Source organism: Theobroma cacao, chromosome 6 (assembly GCF_053813885.1).
Source record: "Theobroma cacao isolate CCN51 chromosome 6, ASM5381388v1, whole genome shotgun sequence".
NCBI lineage: Eukaryota > Viridiplantae > Streptophyta > Magnoliopsida > Malvales > Malvaceae > Theobroma > Theobroma cacao.
The window spans coordinates 30,415,287-30,435,366 of record NC_142644.1 but is presented as its reverse complement, the minus strand read 5'-3'; the positions used below and the strand labels follow the sequence as shown (position 1 = coordinate 30,435,366).

The window sequence follows — 20,080 nt, the reverse complement described above, 5'->3', positions numbered from 1 at the left end:
AACCTAAACAATATCCTAATCCAAAATTCTTAGAAGAACCTAGAATGAAAAGACCAAAGGAGCCTTCTGAAACCAGAGCAGATGTATTGTTTTTTGTCATCTTCTACCTTTATTAATTCCTATTTTTGCATACTTATCTGCTTTATTTTGTTTTATCCCACGTCAATATCTCCCAAAATTATTCCCTTTCACGTAAAAAAGAAAAAATTGTCGCCTTCCCTCTCCACTTCTCAACCCAGAATTCTATTGCTAATGGGATATTTGGTTCTGTCGTCGACCTCAAAACGACGGGCGCCCACCAAATGTCACATAGAATTCCTCTTTTTCTGTATTCATCAAATGATGAACTTTTACCATACAACAATGGAAAGAGATTACCTTTTGTCATAAGTCATAAAACCAATCAGAAACACAGCATAAATCTAAGAATACAGATTAGTAGTAAGCTCAAGCAGAACCTCTACAAGTTGATGATACAAACCCCCCCAAGGCATACGTCATTTCATTACACTCATTACAACTTCCTTCGATTACTAAATAGAGTTACTTCTGTTGTATAAAAAGAATGAATGTTTGATAAGAGATAGTTTCTAGCCACAGCTCAACCGGGAATCGGCTGGTCGCAAGGTCATCTGACGGCGGGGAACTCCGATTTCGCATGCGTTTACTCTTGCAGCAAAGCGGAGAGAGCACAGCGACTCGCCCACGGAGGAAGGGTCCGGCGATACGTTCACAAACATAAGGGTTTTCGAATCTCCACCGAGACAAGGCTGTTTATGGAGGGAAATATATTTCAGAAGGAAATCCTCGGAGGCTGGTCATGGATGGAAATAAAGATGATAACTTCTTCAAGAGCATTTTACCTGGAGAAGATATGTCAGCTTGGAATTCCTAAAAGGCACATGATCCTCCTTCTTTGCCAAGGCAAATATGACATCACTCAATGATGATAAGCTCTTGTTGATGGCCTGGTTTGTATGGAAAGAGGTCAGTATAATCATAAGAACAATTTATGGAACAGACAAGTACAGTGGTACTTTAATCACCTGAGTCTCCTTCAACCGATCTCCAGTGGCACCACTCCTTGACAGTCGCTCACTTCCTGCAAGATCAATGAGGTTCAAGACACCCTGCACTTGTTGCTCCGTGCCCTAACAGAAGAAAAGGAAAAGAAATGTCAGTGTTACAGAGGAAAGAGGGCTTATGAAGAGATTCAATTTGAAGGCAATCGAAGGAAGGATCTTGACCTCGTTCACCCCTGATATCCTTAGTGTGAAAACCATGTGACTTCTGGACGATTGCTCATTCATATGCGTCCTGCCCACAGACCTGCAGAGCAGAAAACCATAACCCCCTTGAACATCCAAATTGTACCATTACATGGTCATTGACAACAATTCTCACATAATGCATTAAATATTAGAGACAATCTTTTCTTGTTTTTGCTTCAAGTTTTATAATTTAAACAATTGATTGTTTGTAACATCATGTAGCTTAAATGGAACTAATTCTTGCCATCCAAAATCATTCAATTGGGAAATAATTTCAGGCACAATTTTAATTCCAACATAACTTTGTAGAAACATATTCCAACTAGGGTAGACGCAAAACGCAAGACATAACCTACACAAATATTATGGCAATAATCACCAAAACTCTAAGCAATTTTACCTGCTTTGAGCAGCCTGGCGTAAAAGTGAGGAAATCTCAGCTATGCTACTAACATCAACAATGGTCAGGTCACTGACATGTGTATTGCCATTTGCATCATGTTTAATGGTGTACTGCTTTCCAGAAACTGCACTTTCTGGGCGTGTTGGATCTGAACAAATTGATCGATTGGTTGATAACAAATCACGTATGGTTTCATTGTATATTTCCAACATTGAAGCCTAAAAATTTTATAAAGAGATGGTTAAAACCATGATTAGTCAATGTAATAAGTGAAAATCAGGATTCCAAATGAATTACCTGCATTTTGTATTTCCATCCCTGTGCTTGCAGTGACTGACTAATTTGGAATATCTGTTCCAATGAACGCGGTATCAAACCTTTTTGTTCTGGGGCTTCTGGCCTTCCCATCATGGTGTAAGTCTTACCTGAACCTGTCTGTCCATAAGCAAATATGCAAACCTGCCAAACAAAACAACCAACCAACAATCTATGAATGCATATTTCCTTTGTATCAAAGGGAAAATAATGCAGATCAGATAGCAATCGTAGACAACTACAACAGATTTTATAACTGAACTAACATCATAGACGTTGTAGAATTCAGCTTCAAAGAAGAAAAGTCATATGCACAAGAAATCAATTAGCTTTAAACTCAGATGTTCCTCAACTTTGAAACAAAAGATCATTACCCACCGTAGATTACAGTTCTAATGCAGTAAAATGACTTGCTTAAACTTGCAAAAACTAAAGGATAGAATTGCAAAATCACCTTATATCCATCAAGGGCACTCTGTACCAACTGGGATATCTCCACAAAAACATCTCGCTGTGAAGCTTCATGATTGAAAACCTTGTCAAATGTGAAAGGATATTTTTGTCCTGTTGACAGTTAAAAGATTATAAAAGTAATTAGTAAGATTTCTTGTATTTGATTTTAAACAGAAATTGAATAACAAAGAAAGAAAACGTATATGTTCTTACCACTTTGTATCAAGTCAATGCCACGGCCAAGAGATTCCGTTGATGTAGGATAAGAGACGACTGCACCTTCTGTTGCTGCACCATCATCCGGTAGTAGAGGACGTACACGACAAAATACTCGAATGTTTCCTTTTAGTTCCTGCAATTAAAGATTACTTAGTATCATTACAGAATTTCAAGTAGCAAATAAAGGGTGATGAAGCAGCAGTACCAGAATAGTATTGTGCAACTTTTTCCTTAAATTCTCTCCTTCAATAAGTTTATGTTCCATATCTGCCAATCGATCTTGTAGTTCTTGCATGGTGCTTTTTTGTTCTAAATATTCCATCCGTGTTTCTGAAGCTGATAAATCGGCCATCTAGAGATAAGGTAAAAAAAAGAACAAGCTGTGACATCAAGAACTAGACTGATGATATTTTTTGCAAAACAAGATATGACGCAAGCAACTCTGTCTACATTTTAAGCAATGTCATTGGTACCTTTAATTTCTCATTAGCAGCAGCAAGCTGAAGCTCCAGTATTCTCATTTGCTCCCTCTGAGAAGAGCATGTCTCCTGCAAAAGAAACCTAGGATGTAGGAAAGCTAGCAGAAAAGGATTTCACCACTTCCAAGAAATAAAACCAACCAACCTCCAAGGACTTTGATTTCATTGTCAAGTTATCTAACTCTGCAAATGACTTCCCAGTACTTTCTTTGAACTTCACAATTTCAGCAGATAAGGCCTGCACTTGTGACACCTGACGATCACGATCATCCCTCACTTGTTGCAGTTCCCCTCGTAGGCATTTGACTTCATTTACTAATGTTTCCTTTTGATTAACAGCATCATCTTGTGACGCCTAAGAACAATAAGATACAAAAGATTCAAAATCTACTATGCTTCATATTTGTTGTCTCCATGTGTGAAGTGTTAACGCATGTTTATAACAACCAGGGTTGCATCACTTAAGTTTAGCAAGAAAAACAGGAAAGGTGCACAAAATACCCCAAAAAAATGTTTGTCAGTTCAAAACATGTCATCATGAAAAATCTGTCTCAACCATATTATTGCAAAAGATTAAATCCAACCCCAACAGAAGAAGATCACCAAACTGCATTTAATTACTTGAAACACATTATGCACAGGAAAAAAACAAAAGAAATAACAGGATAAGCTAACAGAGAAAAATTCTAGAACAGCTGACATAAAAACTTACTCTTGACAAGGTTAATTGTTCTTGCAGTGAACTGCAGTGGCCCCTTAAAGTGCTAAGATTCTCCACTATTGTCAGTTTCTCCTTTTCTACTCGTTTGAGTGACTCCCGGACTGCTTCAAGGTCAGTGATTAATTTGGAATTGTACTGTTGAAGACTCAGGATATACTCTTGTAATCGCTTATGTGTATTGTCAAGCGAGGCAGCCTGCAAAATTCAACAAAATATAAGCCTGCAAAGTAAACACTAATTTAATAATAGCATCAATTTTGTTAAAAAAATAAAGCAAATACATCAATAATCAATAAATATAAATATTACCCTCTCATTAGCAGCTGCTATATCCTGCTGAGCTTTTTCAAGCTCCTCTGTCAGAGAAGCTACCGACTTTTCAGCAGCAACCCTAGCTTCATTTTCATTTCTATGGCGGTCAATAGCGTCCTAGTAATTAAAACCAGACAAACATATAACTAAAACATTAGAGAAAAACAGATATGCCCGACAGATTTTTAAGATTACGATCTTACCAACTTTTCAGACACTTCCTTGGAAAGCTTCTCCTGTAATGACGCGTTATTGTCACTTAACTGTGAAATAACCGCATTCAATTCTTCCTCCTTCTTTTTCTTCTCCAACTCTGCGGAACACAGAAGTTAATTAACAAAATCAAACAATAATTCAAACTCAATTTCCAAAAGCAGTAAGAATTTACCTGTATCCATGCATTTTTTCTCAGCAGATTCCAATGAATTCTTAAGCTTCTCTTTATCAAGCACATGACTCTCATCACATTGTTGAAACCATTTCACACAAAGCTTAAGCCTTTTATTATGATCCGCCGCGTGTTCATATTTAGCCTACACCAATCAATCACCAACGAGAACAATTATACTAAAAAACAAATTTACGAAATTAAAATTTATAAACAAAAAACAAAAACGATAATAATTTTACCCTGAGATCGAACTTTTTTGCTTTCGGCTTCTCGTTCAATAACGCTTCGACTTCTTCCTTGGTGAACTCATGATTAGGGCATTCCTCAGCGTTTCCAGCATCGGCATTGGAGGCGGTTGTAACGTCTTGCCGGTTGTTAACAACGGCAAAAGCTTGTCGGGTTCGCCCGGTTCCTGTGAGTCCCACTCCTCTTCCTACTGCTCCAACCCTTCTTCGTTTATCTAACGGATTTTCATCTCCAATTTCCTTCCTCTAAAATTAATAATAAGAACAGTATTAAGTTAAAAAGAAAAAAAAAACAGATCTAGAAATCACAAATAAAAATGAGAAAATTAAATTGCTTACAGTGGAGGGGCTGCGAGGAGGTCGGTTCTGGTTGCGGGAAGCCATATTTTGAAACTCAGTCGAAGCTGATGCTGTAGTGTTGATATGGCCGGAGCAGGGTTGGATCTTGGCCGTTGATATGTGAGAAAATGGACTTCAAGATCTGGATTTTTTTATTTGATATCGGGTAACAAATTGGAACGTTAGGGTTTGGGAAAGGAAAGCGAGTGAGAAGAGAGAGAGGGTTGTGAAATTGGGGGGGAGCCTGGGTAGTGGATTTTTGAATAGATTTGAAATTTGATCTGGCGGGCTCTCCTATGAAATTAAAAAAAAAAAAAACAATTAACGGTACACAATATGTTTGGGCCCAACTGGGTCGGGTTGTTTAGATCTTTAACCTCAACCCGCTCGACCCAAATGCAGATGGATCGGACTTCAATAATTCAAAATATTAAGCCTTTGATTATGAATCGACATTTCCTTTTCATTTCTTTATTAGTAAATACCAATTAAATGAAATTCTTTCTCTTTTTTTTAAGAATAAAATAAGGTAAAAAATACTCGTAATTTAAAGAAAAGTTATGAAAAGAACAACCAAGTCAAATTTTATAAAATATCTCAAAAGTGAAATTAATCTTTAAATCATGTCATTTGTTTCAAGTTATTTTTATTACTCACATAGATATAATTATTCTACTCATTTTAATTATCATGGATCGTAAATCAGTAAGAGATTGATAAATTTTAAGCTTATAAGTGAGAATCTTTCTCTACTAAACAAGTATGTATTTTACATTAAAAATACATACTCGTGACAAAATCGTCATAAGAGATATCAAGGCCGAAATAGACTCAAATCAAAATAGGTTTTTATTTTTTATGAGCAAAAGAACCATTGCAATGAAGATATTGCACAATTGAATGGAACAAAACATCAGCTATGCTATATCAGCAAAAAATGAGATAGATCTTGATTTTATAAATAATTTTTTTTTTCACATAACAAATATATTTTTTGAGTTGAAAATATAAATCTATAATACTAATCACTCACATTACTTCCCAAATAACCGTATGATTATTACAAAACAATTTCATATAATATTAAAAAATTAATAAATTAGTAACAATTTCATATAACCAAAATAAATAGAACATTTACAGTCTTAAAATACATACTAAACAACATTCTTTTATCAAATCTTAAATCAAAGCCCTCCCAAAGAGCAAATAGCAAGCTGGTATACATGCCAAATACAACCATTTCAAGTTAGAGAGATTTAGTGGCACTCGTTGAAGGCTGACAGCCTTGTATCAAAATCTTCGCAGAGTCCACGTGTCAAAACACAAGCAGGCCACCATGAAACCCAATCCAACATGTCAAATGCCAAAATCGTCAACCACCACATGTCTAAGAACAATTGGTGAAGGCCACATCCAAGTTATCCAAAATAGAAAATGGCAGATAAGGTGTCTGCCCCAAACCAATCTACATCACAGAAAACAAAAATTGAACAAACCTGAACAACACCATCAGTCCAACACTCCCAAAAAAAAAATTTTAATCTCACATTTTCTACGCTTAGCTCAGTCACATTGAAAACACTAACTGGTTGCGGAGATGGCACAAGCAATGGCATCGATGGCTGGCTTACGTGGCTCCTCACAGGCTGTGCTCGAAGGTAGCCTCCAACTCAGCGGGCAAACCCGCTTGAACATTGCTGGCAACTCTAGAGTGGCTGTGGCTAGGCCCGGTTTCACGGTCAGGGCACAACAGGCACCAACCGAGCCTGAAACTGGACGCAGAGCCGTGCTGGGTCTTGTTGCTGCTAGTTTGGCCACAGGCTCCTTTGTTCAAGCTGTGCTTGCCGATGCCAGAACCATCAAGGTTGGCCCACCTCCCCCACCCTCTGGTGGACTGCGTAAGTCATCAATTCTTTCAATTTCTACAGACATGATAGTTTGGTTAAATTTGTGAATGAGCGCTGTTCTTTGCTTCGAGATAGTAAAGAAAGGCACATAAAATCATGATGAAATTTGTGAATGAGCGCTGTTCTGTATAACCTTGTTCTACAGACAAGGTTTTTTGTGATGGTTGTCAATTGGACTCAAATTGTGATTTTGCGTTAAGGAAATTCGTCCATAGTTTCTAAAAGAAGTCATTCAGAAACAATCTCTGATAAACTGGTAGGGGGGTTGACTGTTGACCACCAATGTAGTTTCCCAAATTTGATCAAACATTTCTTTGTAGGCCATGGTCCATACACGAACATGAAAAACTGAAACTGTAGGTTGAAAATGGAATCGTTATTTACTACAGTTCAGTAATTTTGATGGCCGAATTTGCATGTTGGCAGCTGGAACTCTAAACTCTGATGAGCCAAGAGACCTTGACCTGCCATACAAAAACAGGTTCTACATCCAACCACTTAGTCCGGCTCAGGCAGTTGCGAGGGCAAAGGAGTCAGCCAAGGATATTGTTGGTGTCAAGAGTTTGATCGACAAAAAGGCCTGGCCCTATGTCCAGAATGATCTCCGTCTCACGGCTTCGTATCTCCGCTATGACCTTAACACTGTCATATCTGCAAAGTCCAAAGCTGAGAAGAAGTCTCTCCAGGAACTCACTGGGAAGCTCTTCGACACCATCAGCAACGTAAGTTTTGGAACTCAATTGCCACACACACAGAGTCATTAAGTCTTCCAGTATCATTTAATGGAAAATGGTTCTGGTATGGGTTTCTGTTCTTATTATCATATCTTCTTGCAGCTGGACCATGCAGCCAAGATCAAGAGCACCCCTGAAGCAGAGAAGTACTATGCTCAGACTGTATCTACTCTGAACGATGTCCTCGCCAAGCTTGGCTAAGGGAATTTGTTGTATTTTGATATGTAAGCCTTGTTCATCGTTTTGTAGAGACACGTGGTTTCTATCCTATCCAAAGGGAATCTTTTAACGAAATTGAAACTTGTTAATTTGTGAAGCATTTGCCGTCACCTCACCCAAAAGATATTTACTTCCAGGAAAAAACAGAAAACAACAGCCCATCAATTTAAGCAACTAATAATTAAAAGTATAATATTAAGTAAAATCTCCAAATTATTTTTTAAAAAAATTTGAATCAACTTTTATAGTTTTATTGCATTTAAATAAGTTTTTATATTTTTATTTTGAATCAAATAAATTTTTATATTTTTATTTTAATTCAAATAAGTCCTTATAATTAATAATTAACTTAATCAAAATATTATTTGTCATTTTATACAATATGACGCTAATGTGGTATGTTAAAATATTATAATTGATGATGATATGACATACTAATATATATAATAACTGATAATGACATGACATGTTAATTTAATATGATAATATAATCATGTAGCATTTTTCACATTTCACATTAATGTCATGTAGTGTCACGTAAATATAAAATAATAAATGATATTTTTTATTAATAATAATTAATCAATCATTATTGATAAAAATTTATTTGATCTTTTCATTGTGCACGTAGAAATATAATTAGTTCTAATATAAGTCAAGAAAGAGGACCACGTAGAAATTCAGCAAATTTTAAATAGGTAGGTAAGCTTAAAACATAATTAGTTCTAATAAATAAGATGTATAATTGAGTATTATCCGTGTATAGTATGTATATATTATGAGCTAATCATAAATTATCACTTCATAAATTATAAAAATAAAAATTAAAAAGTATTTTAAAATAAATATTTTTTAAATTTATAAATAATTTATTTTTTAATATTTATAAAAAATTTAGATTTATTTTATTAATGAGTTAATAATATTTGATTCACTTTAAAAATGGATTAAATAGGAACGGTAATAATATATATTAAAAATAATTGAAAAATCCAGATATATCAGCCCAAAGATTGGACTTTGTGGTAAGCTGTCCAAAATTTTCAAACGTGGCGGTGGCGGCTGGGCCAGGGCCATACTTCCGTTTCACCCATCCTTTAATATCCCCTATCAATGGGGAAACACAGGCCCCATCGTCAACCGTCCATCAAGAAGTACAATCAACGGCCATACATGACGATCCGCGTGACTTCCTCTCATTGGCTCTCACACCCTTATCCACCAACTATATAAATCGCAAGATCGCCAAACCCTCCCAAATAGAAACATCTTCCAAAACCGCCTCCTTCCGGATCTTTACTTTCAGAAACTCACAAATCCCAAACTTCTCTGTTCTGGAATACTAACAAAGTTTAACAAAAGAAAAAATGGCAGGAAGAGGGAAGGCAATCGGATCAGGAGCTAAGAAAATGGGCCAATCGAGAAGCCAAAAGGCTGGTCTCCAGTTCCCTGTTGGTCGTATCGCCCGTTTCTTGAAAGCTGGAAAGTACGCCGAGCGCGTCGGCGCTGGTGCCCCTGTTTACCTTGCCGCAGTCCTTGAATACCTCGCCGCTGAGGTAACTAATCCGCTACGATTAAACCCCTTTTTTTTCCTTTTGTTGGGTTTTAATCTGGGGTGGTGTTTGATTTGTAATTTGTTATTCTGTGATTTTACAGGTTTTGGAATTGGCTGGTAATGCTGCGAGAGACAACAAGAGGACGAGGATAGTTCCAAGGCACATTCAGTTAGCAGTTAGGAACGATGAGGAGCTTAGCAGGTTGCTTGGAACTGTTACCATAGCAAATGGTGGTGTTTTGCCTAATATTCATAACATGTTGTTGCCTAAAAAGACTGGTACTGGCTCCAAGGCCGGCGGCCCTGCTGCTGATGATTAGTTAGGCTCATTTTGATGTCAATTTGTGAAAAATTTTGTATTTTTCTTTCTAGGTTTTCTTTTGTTTTTTTAGAGGATTAGTTTTGGGGAATTTGTGAAGATTGGCAATGGCTACAGTTGATGTTCTGAATCAATTTCTTATTGACACATTCCGGTTTCTTCAGTTCTGTTTCTACTGCTAAGAAACTTGGATAAATCCAAAATAATAATAATAAATAATTAAAATCTGAATGCTGACTTTGTTGCATAGCTTGGAAAAGTAGCATAAGGTAAAATTAGGCATTGGCTCGAGGACGGTTTGTTCTCTCTTCTCGGGCTGCAGCGGTGGCTGATACGTAGTAAGCAACGGTGAAAAGCCCATGAATGAAACACAGAATTCCTCCAATGGAGAAAAGCCGATGGTGGGATATGCCACATGTTTTCCTTGACTTGGAGTTCGACAGTGTCCCTATGATCAGCATTGAGAATCCAACTGCTAATATTATCCTGTTTTGATCGTCACCCTCGCAAAAAGTCAGTATAGATTCCAGATATATGTTTCTTCACCATAAAATGAAGCATGACTTATAAATCTGGCGAGCTTTGGTAGTACAAGGTTTTGTATATGGATTGGGGTATCCTGATAATCGAGAAGAGTTTCTTAGTCAAGAGATTGACAAGTTTGATGAAAGTTAAATCTGCATAATAACTTCATGGTGGCCTGGAAACATTGCATTAGTCAAATTGTTATGCGAGGGTGGGCAAGCCCTGGACATGTATTTCGCCTAAGATATTCATTACTTTCTGATTCTAATGTAAGTAGAATATGAGCAGTTTATTTATTCTTCATGGAAAAGCGCAGAAACTAGGCCTAGAGGGAGATGGAGGGATATCAGAAGACATACCACGAGAAAATGAGGGAAGCCACGGCCAATTGTTTGTTAGCTGATGCTCTGTCCAAGTCTTCCTTGGTCCAAATGCATACGCAACCAGCAAGCATGTTACCAATGACATGGGCAAGTCCGAGAAGTACTGCTGCCGCCAATCCTAGCTTGAAAGCTTGAAAGCTGGGGTCTCTGCACTCAAAAATCCACATCCTCAAATGCTTCACCTGTTTAGCAGAACCATATATCATTAAGAAGAACTTAACATGGCTGAAATTCTATTTGATTCTAATTCATACCTTGTTTTCAGCTATTTCGGCTTGAATGCCAAGTATTCCAGCTGTGATGTCCATAGCCATGATCAAGAGACAAATCACAAACCCAACGTTTTTGGCGGCCATGCCTGTCGTAAAATTTTCGTATGGAGCACCAATGAATATGATTGCAGAGGAGGCAGGAGAAATCTCAGTGAAAGCCCCCCCTTTATAATGGCAAGCTTTTATGAACTCTGGAGAGGAGGAATACGAATAAAGTAGGACCAGGCACGGAGATTAGTAACAAATACGAGGGAGATTAGATATGAGCTGTGAGTTTTGGACTAAAAGCTTCTTTTGTCATTACATTTTTCTTTATTCTTCTTTTGCCGCCTTTATTTTCTTCATAAATTCGGATTCTTTCCATGGAGAACAAGAAAAGTAGAGTATCCGCCGGAACTGAGAGAAACATTGAACAATCCCTGAGATGTGTACTGGACAGCAATCAGCAAGCCATAATCCCACCTTAATAAAAATTAGTAACCTCTGGCTTAATTCTCAAAAGCCATGGTCAAGCCCCCGGCAGTAACCCCAGATTAGCTTGGTGCATTGGCAGTGGCAAATAGGATGTCCTCCTGCCCTTCCCTTTTCTTCGCCATAGTACCCAAATTCAAGATTCGGTTAACTGAACAAAATATCTTGGAATCAAAGGAAAAGATGGTACCAACGTGACATTGTGAAGCATTACACCAAAAACGTAGCTCGAAGCCTGGAATCTAACTTTAACTGTTTCAAGTTTCTCATGAAGCAAACACATTTTCACATAGAATAATCGAAGAGCGTGCACGGGAATCATCTCAAAGTTAGCATGTGGATTCATTAACTCCAGCAATTGTATGGGTCGGGCGTAAGATTTGAGCCAGTTTGCTGCATGAGATTGCTTTAAAACCCATTGGGATATCGTTTGTAAGCAATCAAGTTGGGCCCAATTCAACTTCGATGTATGTAGTTACACATGGCGCGAAAATATGGCGAAAGTACAGGTGTCGGTCGGGTCCCACTACTGGATTTGGATGACTCTGTCAGAAACATTTTTCTAGAACCCACTCCAAACTTCCGATGCCTTCAGATAGATTGTGGTCAGCAGTTCATCAATCCAAAAAAGTACTTATCAACAAATACATATATATTGAATTGGTAAAGCAATCCTGGGAATCCTTTCGTTTCCTTTCCGAGAACAAGAAAATGTCGCTGTATTACCGATGGAGGAAGTTCGAGGAAGACGAGGATCGACCCGAAAAGCCTCGCCGGGTTGGGGTGACAGAAATGAGGGGACCCAATCACACTCTCTTGATCCAGAACGTCCTCCAGGTATGGAAATTTAATGGGTTGCTTCATTTTTGATCAGCTTCTTTGGTGGCTGAGAATCTTCGGTTGAGCTGAAAGTTTGCTTCCTTTTTACCAGGATATATTTGAGTCAATGGGTCAATTTGTTGATGGATTGAAGTTCTCTGGGGGTTCCCATAGCTTGATGCCCAAATCCTTTCTCAAACAACTGATTGACATGGCTCACCAGCATAACGTGTATGTTAGTACTGGTGATTGGGCCGAGCATTTGATTCGTAAAGGTCACTCAGCTTTCAAAGATTATGTCGAGGTAAGCTAGGCTGTATAACCAGCTGAAGTTTTTAATGGTTTTTTGTAAAGTATTTCGTTTCTGATATAGTAATTTAATGTTAATAGGAGTGTAAGCAAATGGGGTTTGACACAATTGAGCTGAATGTGACATCACTTGAAGTTCCTGAAGAAACTCTTTTGAGATATGTGAGAATGATTAAAAGTGGTGGCCTAAAAGCCAAACCTCAGTTTGCTATCAAGTTTAATAAGTCTGATATTCCCACTGGTAGAGATAGAGCGTTTGGAGCTTATATTCCTCCTTCACCTCGATCAACTGGTATGGGACCAGATTCTTTTAACTGAATTGCTAATGATTTTCCACATTCTCATATGGGCTTTCTACTTGTTTTCTATCTATTAAACTAAGCTTCAAAAGAGTAGAACCATATAGCTAATCGCACTTTTTTAATGATTGCCATTTTGAGACCACTCAATTTGTGTCTATGAAATTGTCTTAACTATAATGTCCAGCTTTTGTGGTGTTTAGAGTGAGTGGAACCATTTAAATACGGAATGTCATGTTGACGCAGGAGCGTCAAGGATTGTATTTTATTAAATTTAGTTTTTGCTAATTTAGTTGATTTAGGATTTATTTTCTTTATTTTATTTAAATTAGGATTCTTTTCTTATTTTTATTTTAATACTTTTAAGAATTAGTATTTGATTAGGATAGTCATGTTCTATTTAGGAATAGAACACCTATTTTATTTAAATTTCTTATTAATTATTCTAATTGTATTAGACAACTAGAAGTAGAGTTTTATTAGGATTTGGGCCTATAATACTATAAATAGGACCTTTAGGCTTAGTTATGAAACATTGAGAATTGAGAGTTAATAAATAATATTTTCTTAAGCAGGAGTGCTTATTTCTCTAGGCTCTTTTAAAGAGTAAGAGGTTTTAATATCTTTGGCCTAGCCAACCAAAGTGGGATTTTGGCTATTTTTCACCTTAGTGGGGTTTTCAACCTTGCCAAGATTGGTGATTCACCTTAGTGGGGTTTTCAACCTCGCCACGATTGGTGTTTTTCATAACGCCTAGGTGTCTTTACAACGCCCCGGCGTCAGTTTGGTATCAGAGCGGGAGGATTATTATTCGTTGCATAAGTTCAGATTCGCTGTCAAGTTTCGATACTCCCTGTACGGGTAATTTTATTTCTTTATAGTTATATCATCATCTTTTTTTTTCTTTCTACATCACCAAAAAAAAAAAATAAAATGCCGCCAAGACGTCAAAATCGTCAAAGAGATGATCACGAGATTGAGATTGCAGAACTACGTCAGCAAATTCAAGAATTACAAGAACAACTCGCAAGACGTGATGCTCAAATAAACAATAGCAACTCTAGTGATGAAGAGAATGACACCAACCCGTTTCATCAAAATTTGTCCTCTGATGAAGAAGTACCTATTCGTCGCCTGAGAACTGCTGCTACCAGAGATTTGGGAATCAAAGTCGACATTCCTGAGTTTGAAGGAAGACTTCATCCTGATGACTTCCTTGACTGGCTCTACACAGTAGAAAGAGTTTTTGAGCTCAAAGATATTCCCGATGAAAAACGTGTGAAGCTTGTGGCAATTAAATTGAAGAAACACGCTTCTATTTGGTGGGAAAATCTCAAAAGACAACGAGAAAGAGAAGGCCGTAACAAGATCAGAACATGGGATAAGATGCGTCGAGAACTCAAGCGTAAGTTTCTTCCTGAGCATTATCGACAAGAAATTTTTATCAAATTTCATAACTTGAGGCAAAAAACAATGACGGTGGAAGAATATACAATGGAGTTCGAGCAACTTCACATGAAGTGCGATGTCCATGAGCCTGAAGAACAAACTGTAGCTCGTTATCTTGGGGGTCTCAATGTTGAAATTGCAGATGTTGTTCAACTACAACCATATTGGAACCTAAATGATGTCATCAGATTAGCATTAAAGGTTGAAAAACAACGATCACGAAAAAGGTCGATGAGTTCATCTAGACAACAAGAATCTATCTCAAACGATGAAAGTCAGAGTTCAGTAACCATTCCGCCTCCAAAGGTAAACTCTTCCAAAACTGCAAGTAGTAACGATAAAGAGACTACTTTTACTCGTGCTTCTAATGTCAACAAAAAGTGCTTCAAATGCCAAGGATTTGGACATATTGCTTCTGATTGTCCGAATCGAAGAATTATTTCCTTAGTAGAAGAAGAAAATTATGCGAATTGGGAAAAATTAGAACCAGTCTATGATGAGTATGATGACGAAGAGATAGAAGAAGTTTCTGCTGACCATGGAGAAGCTCTTATTGTTCGTCGTAACCTTAACACTGCCATGATGACTAAAGATGAAAGTTGGCTTCGTCACAACATATTTTATACAAGGTGCACATCCCAAGGGAAGGTTTGTAATGTCATTATTGATAGTGGAAGCTGTGAAAATGTTATTGCTAACTACATGGTGGAAAAGTTGAAACTTCAAACTGAAGTACATCCTCATCCTTACAAGCTACAATGGCTGAGAAAAGGAAACGAAGTTAAGGTAACAAAGCGCTGTTGTGTTCAATTCTCTATTGGAAATAAGTATGAAGACGAAGTTTGGTGTGATGTTATTCCAATGGACGCATGCCACTTGTTGTTAGGACGCCCATGGCAATATGATCGTCGAGCTCACCATGATGGATACAAAAATACTTATTCTTTCATTAAGGATGGAGCAAAAATTATGTTGACTCCATTAAAGCCAGAAAACCGACCAAAGAGACAAGAGGAAGATAAAGCACTTATCATTGTGCCTAGCTTAAGCAAAGCTTATTGTGAGTCAAACCATTTATGTCTCTTATTAGTCTCTAAGGAGAATAAAGTGTCTTCATCCTTATCCAATGATGGTCAAACAAAATTGATCAACCAAAGTTCAGGAAACTTATCGAGAAGCTTTGTGGACAACCATGCCGTTAACAAGACTACAGTTAAGTATGATTTTCCTATCCCTCGATTGGATGACATGTTCATTGGCTCTAAAGTGGTTTTGAAGAAAGGAGATCAACAAATTCGAATACGACTTGGAGATGAATGGAAAACAACCTTCAAAACAATGGATGAATTGATCAAATGGTTGGTATGGACTATGACAACATATGGATCCAGACATCAACATGGAATATGTCCAGGCCTACTCGTCAGAGCCGAGTTTTTCTGACCCGAGGAGAATGACGCAGGAGCGTCAAGGATTGTATTTTATTAAATTTAGTTTTTGCTAATTTAGTTGATTTAGGATTTATTTTCTTTATTTTATTTAAATTAGGATTCTTTTCTTATTTTTATTTTAATACTTTTAAGAATTAGTATTTGATTAGGATAGTCATGTTCTATTTAGGAATAGAACACCTATTTTATTTAAATTTCTTATTAATTATTCTAATTGTATTAGACAACTAGAAGTAGAGTTTTATTAGGATTTGGGCCTATAATACTATAAATAGGACCTTTAGGCTTAGTTATGAAACATTGAGAATTGAGAGTTAATAAATAATATTTTCTTAAGCAGGAGTGCTTATTTCTCTAGGCTCTTTTAAAGAGTAAGAGGTTTTAATATCTTTGGCCTAGCCAACCAAAGTGGGATTTTGGCTATTTTTCACCTTAGTGGGGTTTTCAACCTTGCCAAGATTGGTGATTCACCTTAGTGGGGTTTTCAACCTCGCCACGATTGGTGTTTTTCATAACGCCTAGGTGTCTTTACAACGCCCCGGCGTCAGTTTGGTATCAGAGCGGGAGGATTATTATTCGTTGCATAAGTTCAGATTCGCTGTCAAGTTTCGATACTCCCTGTACGGGTAATTTTATTTCTTTATAGTTATATCATCATCTTTTTTTTTCTTTCTACATCACCAAAAAAAAAAAATAAAATGCCGCCAAGACGTCAAAATCGTCAAAGAGATGATCACGAGATTGAGATTGCAGAACTACGTCAGCAAATTCAAGAATTACAAGAACAACTCGCAAGACGTGATGCTCAAATAAACAATAGCAACTCTAGTGATGAAGAGAATGACACCAACCCGTTTCATCAAAATTTGTCCTCTGATGAAAAAGTACCTATTCGTCGCCTGAGAACTGCTGCTACCAGAGATTTGGGAATCAAAGTCGACATTCCTGAGTTTGAAGGAAGACTTCATCCTGATGACTTCCTTGACTGGCTCTACACAGTAGAAAGAGTTTTTGAGCTCAAAGATATTCCCGATGAAAAACGTGTGAAGCTTGTGGCAATTAAATTGAAGAAACACGCTTCTATTTGGTGGGAAAATCTCAAAAGACAACGAGAAAGAGAAGGCCGTAACAAGATCAGAACATGGGATAAGATGCGTCGAGAACTCAAGCGTAAGTTTCTTCCTGAGCATTATCGACAAGAAATTTTTATCAAATTTCATAACTTGAGGCAAAAAACAATGACGGTGGAAGAATATACAATGGAGTTCGAGCAACTTCACATGAAGTGCGATGTCCATGAGCCTGAAGAACAAACTGTAGCTCGTTATCTTGGGGGTCTCAATGTTGAAATTGCAGATGTTGTTCAACTACAACCATATTGGAACCTAAATGATGTCATCAGATTAGCATTAAAGGTTGAAAAACAACGATCACGAAAAAGGTCAATGAGTTCATCTAGACAACAAGAATCTATCTCAAACGATGAAAGTCAGAGTTCAGTAACCATTCCGCCTCCAAAGGTAAACTCTTCCAAAACTGCAAGTAGTAACGATAAAGAGACTACTTTTACTCGTGCTTCTAATGTCAACAAAAAGTGCTTCAAATGCCAAGGATTTGGACATATTGCTTCTGATTGTCCGAATCGAAGAATTATTTCCTTAGTAGAAGAAGAAAATTATGCGAATTGGGAAAAATTAGAACCAGTCTATGATGAGTATGATGACGAAGAGATAGAAGAAGTTTCTGCTGACCATGGAGAAGCTCTTATTGTTCGTCGTAACCTTAACACTGCCATGATGACTAAAGATGAAAGTTGGCTTCGTCACAACATATTCTATACAAGGTGCACATCCCAAGGGAAGGTTTGTAATGTCATTATTGATAGTGGAAGCTGTGAAAATGTTATTGCTAACTACATGGTGGAAAAGTTGAAACTTCAAACTGAAGTACATCCTCATCCTTACAAGCTACAATGGCTGAGAAAAGGAAACGAAGTTAAGGTAACAAAGCGCTGTTGTGTTCAATTCTCTATTGGAAATAAGTATGAAGACGAAGTTTGGTGTGATGTTATTCCAATGGACGCATGCCACTTGTTGTTAGGACGCCCATGGCAATATGATCGTCGAGCTCACCATGATGGATACAAAAATACTTATTCTTTCATTAAGGATGGAGCAAAAATTATGTTGACTCCATTAAAGCCAGAAAACCGACCAAAGAGACAAGAGGAAGATAAAGCACTTATCATTGTGCCTAGCTTAAGCAAAGCTTATTGTGAGTCAAACCATTTATGTCTCTTATTAGTCTCTAAGGAGAATAAAGTGTCTTCATCCTTATCCAATGATGGTCAAACAAAATTGATCAACCAAAGTTCAGGAAACTTATCGAGAAGCTTTGTGGACAACCATGCCGTTAACAAGACTACAGTTAAGTATGATTTTCCTATCCCTCGATTGGATGACATGTTCATTGGCTCTAAAGTGGTTTTGAAGAAAGGAGATCAACAAATTCGAATACGACTTGGAGATGAATGGAAAACAACCTTCAAAACAATGGATGAATTGATCAAATGGTTGGTATGGACTATGACAACATATGGATCCAGACATCAACATGGAATATGTCCAGGCCTACTCGTCAGAGCCGAGTTTTTCTGACCCGAGGAGAATGACGCAGGAGCGTCAAGGATTGTATTTTATTAAATTTAGTTTTTGCTAATTTAGTTGATTTAGGATTTATTTTCTTTATTTTATTTAAATTAGGATTCTTTTCTTATTTTTATTTTAATACTTTTAAGAATTAGTATTTGATTAGGATAGTCATGTTCTATTTAGGAATAGAACACCTATTTTATTTAAATTTCTTATTAATTATTCTAATTGTATTAGACAACTAGAAGTAGAGTTTTATTAGGATTTGGGCCTATAATACTATAAATAGGACCTTTAGGCTTAGTTATGAAACATTGAGAATTGAGAGTTAATAAATAATATTTTCTTAAGCAGGAGTGCTTATTTCTCTAGGCTCTTTTAAAGAGTAAGAGGTTTTAATATCTTTGGCCTAGCCAACCAAAGTGGGATTTTGGCTATTTTTCACCTTAGTGGGGTTTTCAACCTTGCCAAGATTGGTGATTCACCTTAGTGGGGTTTTCAACCTCGCCACGATTGGTGTTTTTCATAACGCCTAGGTGTCTTTACAACGCCCCGGCGTCACATGTCCTCTTGCTCCTAATTGTTTTGTCTTGAAATTGCTTTGGATAAGCAATTTTGTGTCAAGGGTTAGAGCTGTAAGTATGCCATTTCATATACTTTCACGTGAACTGGTGCATAATATCTAGAGATGCAAATTCTACTTGTACTTCTTTATATTTTCATCAATACTCATTAAATTGTTAGTTTTGAGAATCTCCAATTCTGCATATTCGATCTTTGCTCTATCTTGAGATGAGGAAAGGAAACAATGGTTACTTGAAGTTATAACAAGCAGTCTATAAGTAACGCTTAGCTTGCCTGTATTCACAGAATTTGTTGAAGATGTGGATCTCTTGATCAGAATGGCTGAGAGGTGCTTCGAAGCTGGTGCAGACATGATAATGATTGATGCAGATGATCTATGCAAACAAGCTGACTCTGTACGGGCAGACATAATTGCAAAGGTTATTGGGCGTCTAGGTCTTGAGAAGACCATGTTTGAAGCTTCAAATGCTAAAGCTTCTGAGTGGTTTGTCAAACAATACGGACCAAAGGTATAATGATTTTTCACTCAGTTTTCCTCATACCAAATTCTAATGTTCTCTGCAAACATCATCAACATTCATGGCTTGTGCTCTCAGGTCAACCTCTTCGTTGATCACTCTCAGCTAATGGATTTGGAGTGCCTCAGGGGGCGCAACCTGGGGAAAAATCACACCTCGGTTCTTGGTTCTCCGTATTTTTTGTTCTGATCTGATAAGACCTCCAGGAGATACCACTCCTCTGTTGTAATTTGTCAAGTAATTTTGTTACATGTTGTTTCTGTGTTGTGTTATGTTTGTGTTGTGAGTGTGAAGTTAAATGAAACCTTTATTAGCCAGTTATTGCAATAGAGTTAAAAGAAATTTTTTGCTGTGACCGTTTTACTTATTTGTCATGTTTGCAGCTTATCATGTCACCATGCAGTGACGTGAATTCCCATATTGTCATTGAATGCAGGGGGGGCAACAAACTACTCTGCCTTGT

At 37.2% G+C, this 20,080-nt stretch overlaps 5 protein-coding genes across 5 annotated transcripts; 3 read left to right on the top strand and 2 right to left on the bottom strand.

Annotated features, from left to right (window-relative positions):
• Positions 1–356: 356 nt before the first annotated feature.
• Positions 357–5,448, bottom strand: ATK1 (kinesin 1). Its single transcript, XM_007025853.3, has 17 exons — positions 5,149–5,448; positions 4,804–5,055; positions 4,562–4,706; positions 4,377–4,486; positions 4,171–4,290; positions 3,853–4,056; positions 3,286–3,495; positions 3,135–3,209; positions 2,867–3,013; positions 2,656–2,794; positions 2,444–2,553; positions 1,972–2,133; positions 1,672–1,892; positions 1,248–1,329; positions 1,047–1,151; positions 864–968; positions 357–770 (listed from the first exon to the last, which is right to left on the bottom strand). Exons 1-17 carry the CDS (start codon positions 5,191–5,193, stop codon positions 591–593), a joined length of 2,412 nt encoding a protein of 803 aa, XP_007025915.1. The 5' UTR covers positions 5,194–5,448; the 3' UTR covers positions 357–590.
• Positions 5,449–6,621: 1,173 nt separating this feature from the next.
• On the top strand, positions 6,622–8,086 carry LOC18597040 (oxygen-evolving enhancer protein 3-2, chloroplastic). Its single transcript, XM_007025852.3, has 3 exons — positions 6,622–7,049; positions 7,485–7,780; positions 7,895–8,086. Exons 1-3 carry the CDS (start codon positions 6,749–6,751, stop codon positions 7,991–7,993), a joined length of 696 nt encoding a protein of 231 aa, XP_007025914.1. The 5' UTR covers positions 6,622–6,748; the 3' UTR covers positions 7,994–8,086.
• A 1,166-nt stretch (positions 8,087–9,252) lies between these two features.
• LOC18597039 (putative histone H2A.3) lies at positions 9,253–10,034 on the top strand. The gene is made up of 2 exons (XM_007025851.3): positions 9,253–9,567; positions 9,668–10,034. The coding sequence occupies exons 1-2, from the start codon at positions 9,379–9,381 to the stop codon at positions 9,884–9,886; spliced, it is 408 nt and encodes a 135-aa protein (XP_007025913.3). The 5' UTR covers positions 9,253–9,378; the 3' UTR covers positions 9,887–10,034.
• Positions 10,028–11,237, bottom strand: LOC18597038 (transmembrane protein, putative (DUF1218)). Its single transcript, XM_007025850.3, has 3 exons — positions 11,048–11,237; positions 10,770–10,975; positions 10,028–10,371 (listed from the first exon to the last, which is right to left on the bottom strand). The coding sequence occupies exons 1-3, from the start codon at positions 11,147–11,149 to the stop codon at positions 10,161–10,163; spliced, it is 519 nt and encodes a 172-aa protein (XP_007025912.1). The 5' UTR covers positions 11,150–11,237; the 3' UTR covers positions 10,028–10,160.
• Positions 11,238–12,112: 875 nt separating this feature from the next.
• On the top strand, positions 12,113–19,972 carry HSA32 (Aldolase-type TIM barrel family protein). The gene is made up of 5 exons (XM_007025847.3): positions 12,113–12,373; positions 12,468–12,659; positions 12,746–12,956; positions 19,385–19,608; positions 19,696–19,972. The coding sequence occupies exons 1-5, from the start codon at positions 12,122–12,124 to the stop codon at positions 19,804–19,806; spliced, it is 990 nt and encodes a 329-aa protein (XP_007025909.3). The 5' UTR covers positions 12,113–12,121; the 3' UTR covers positions 19,807–19,972.
• Positions 19,973–20,080: the final 108 nt, after the last annotated feature.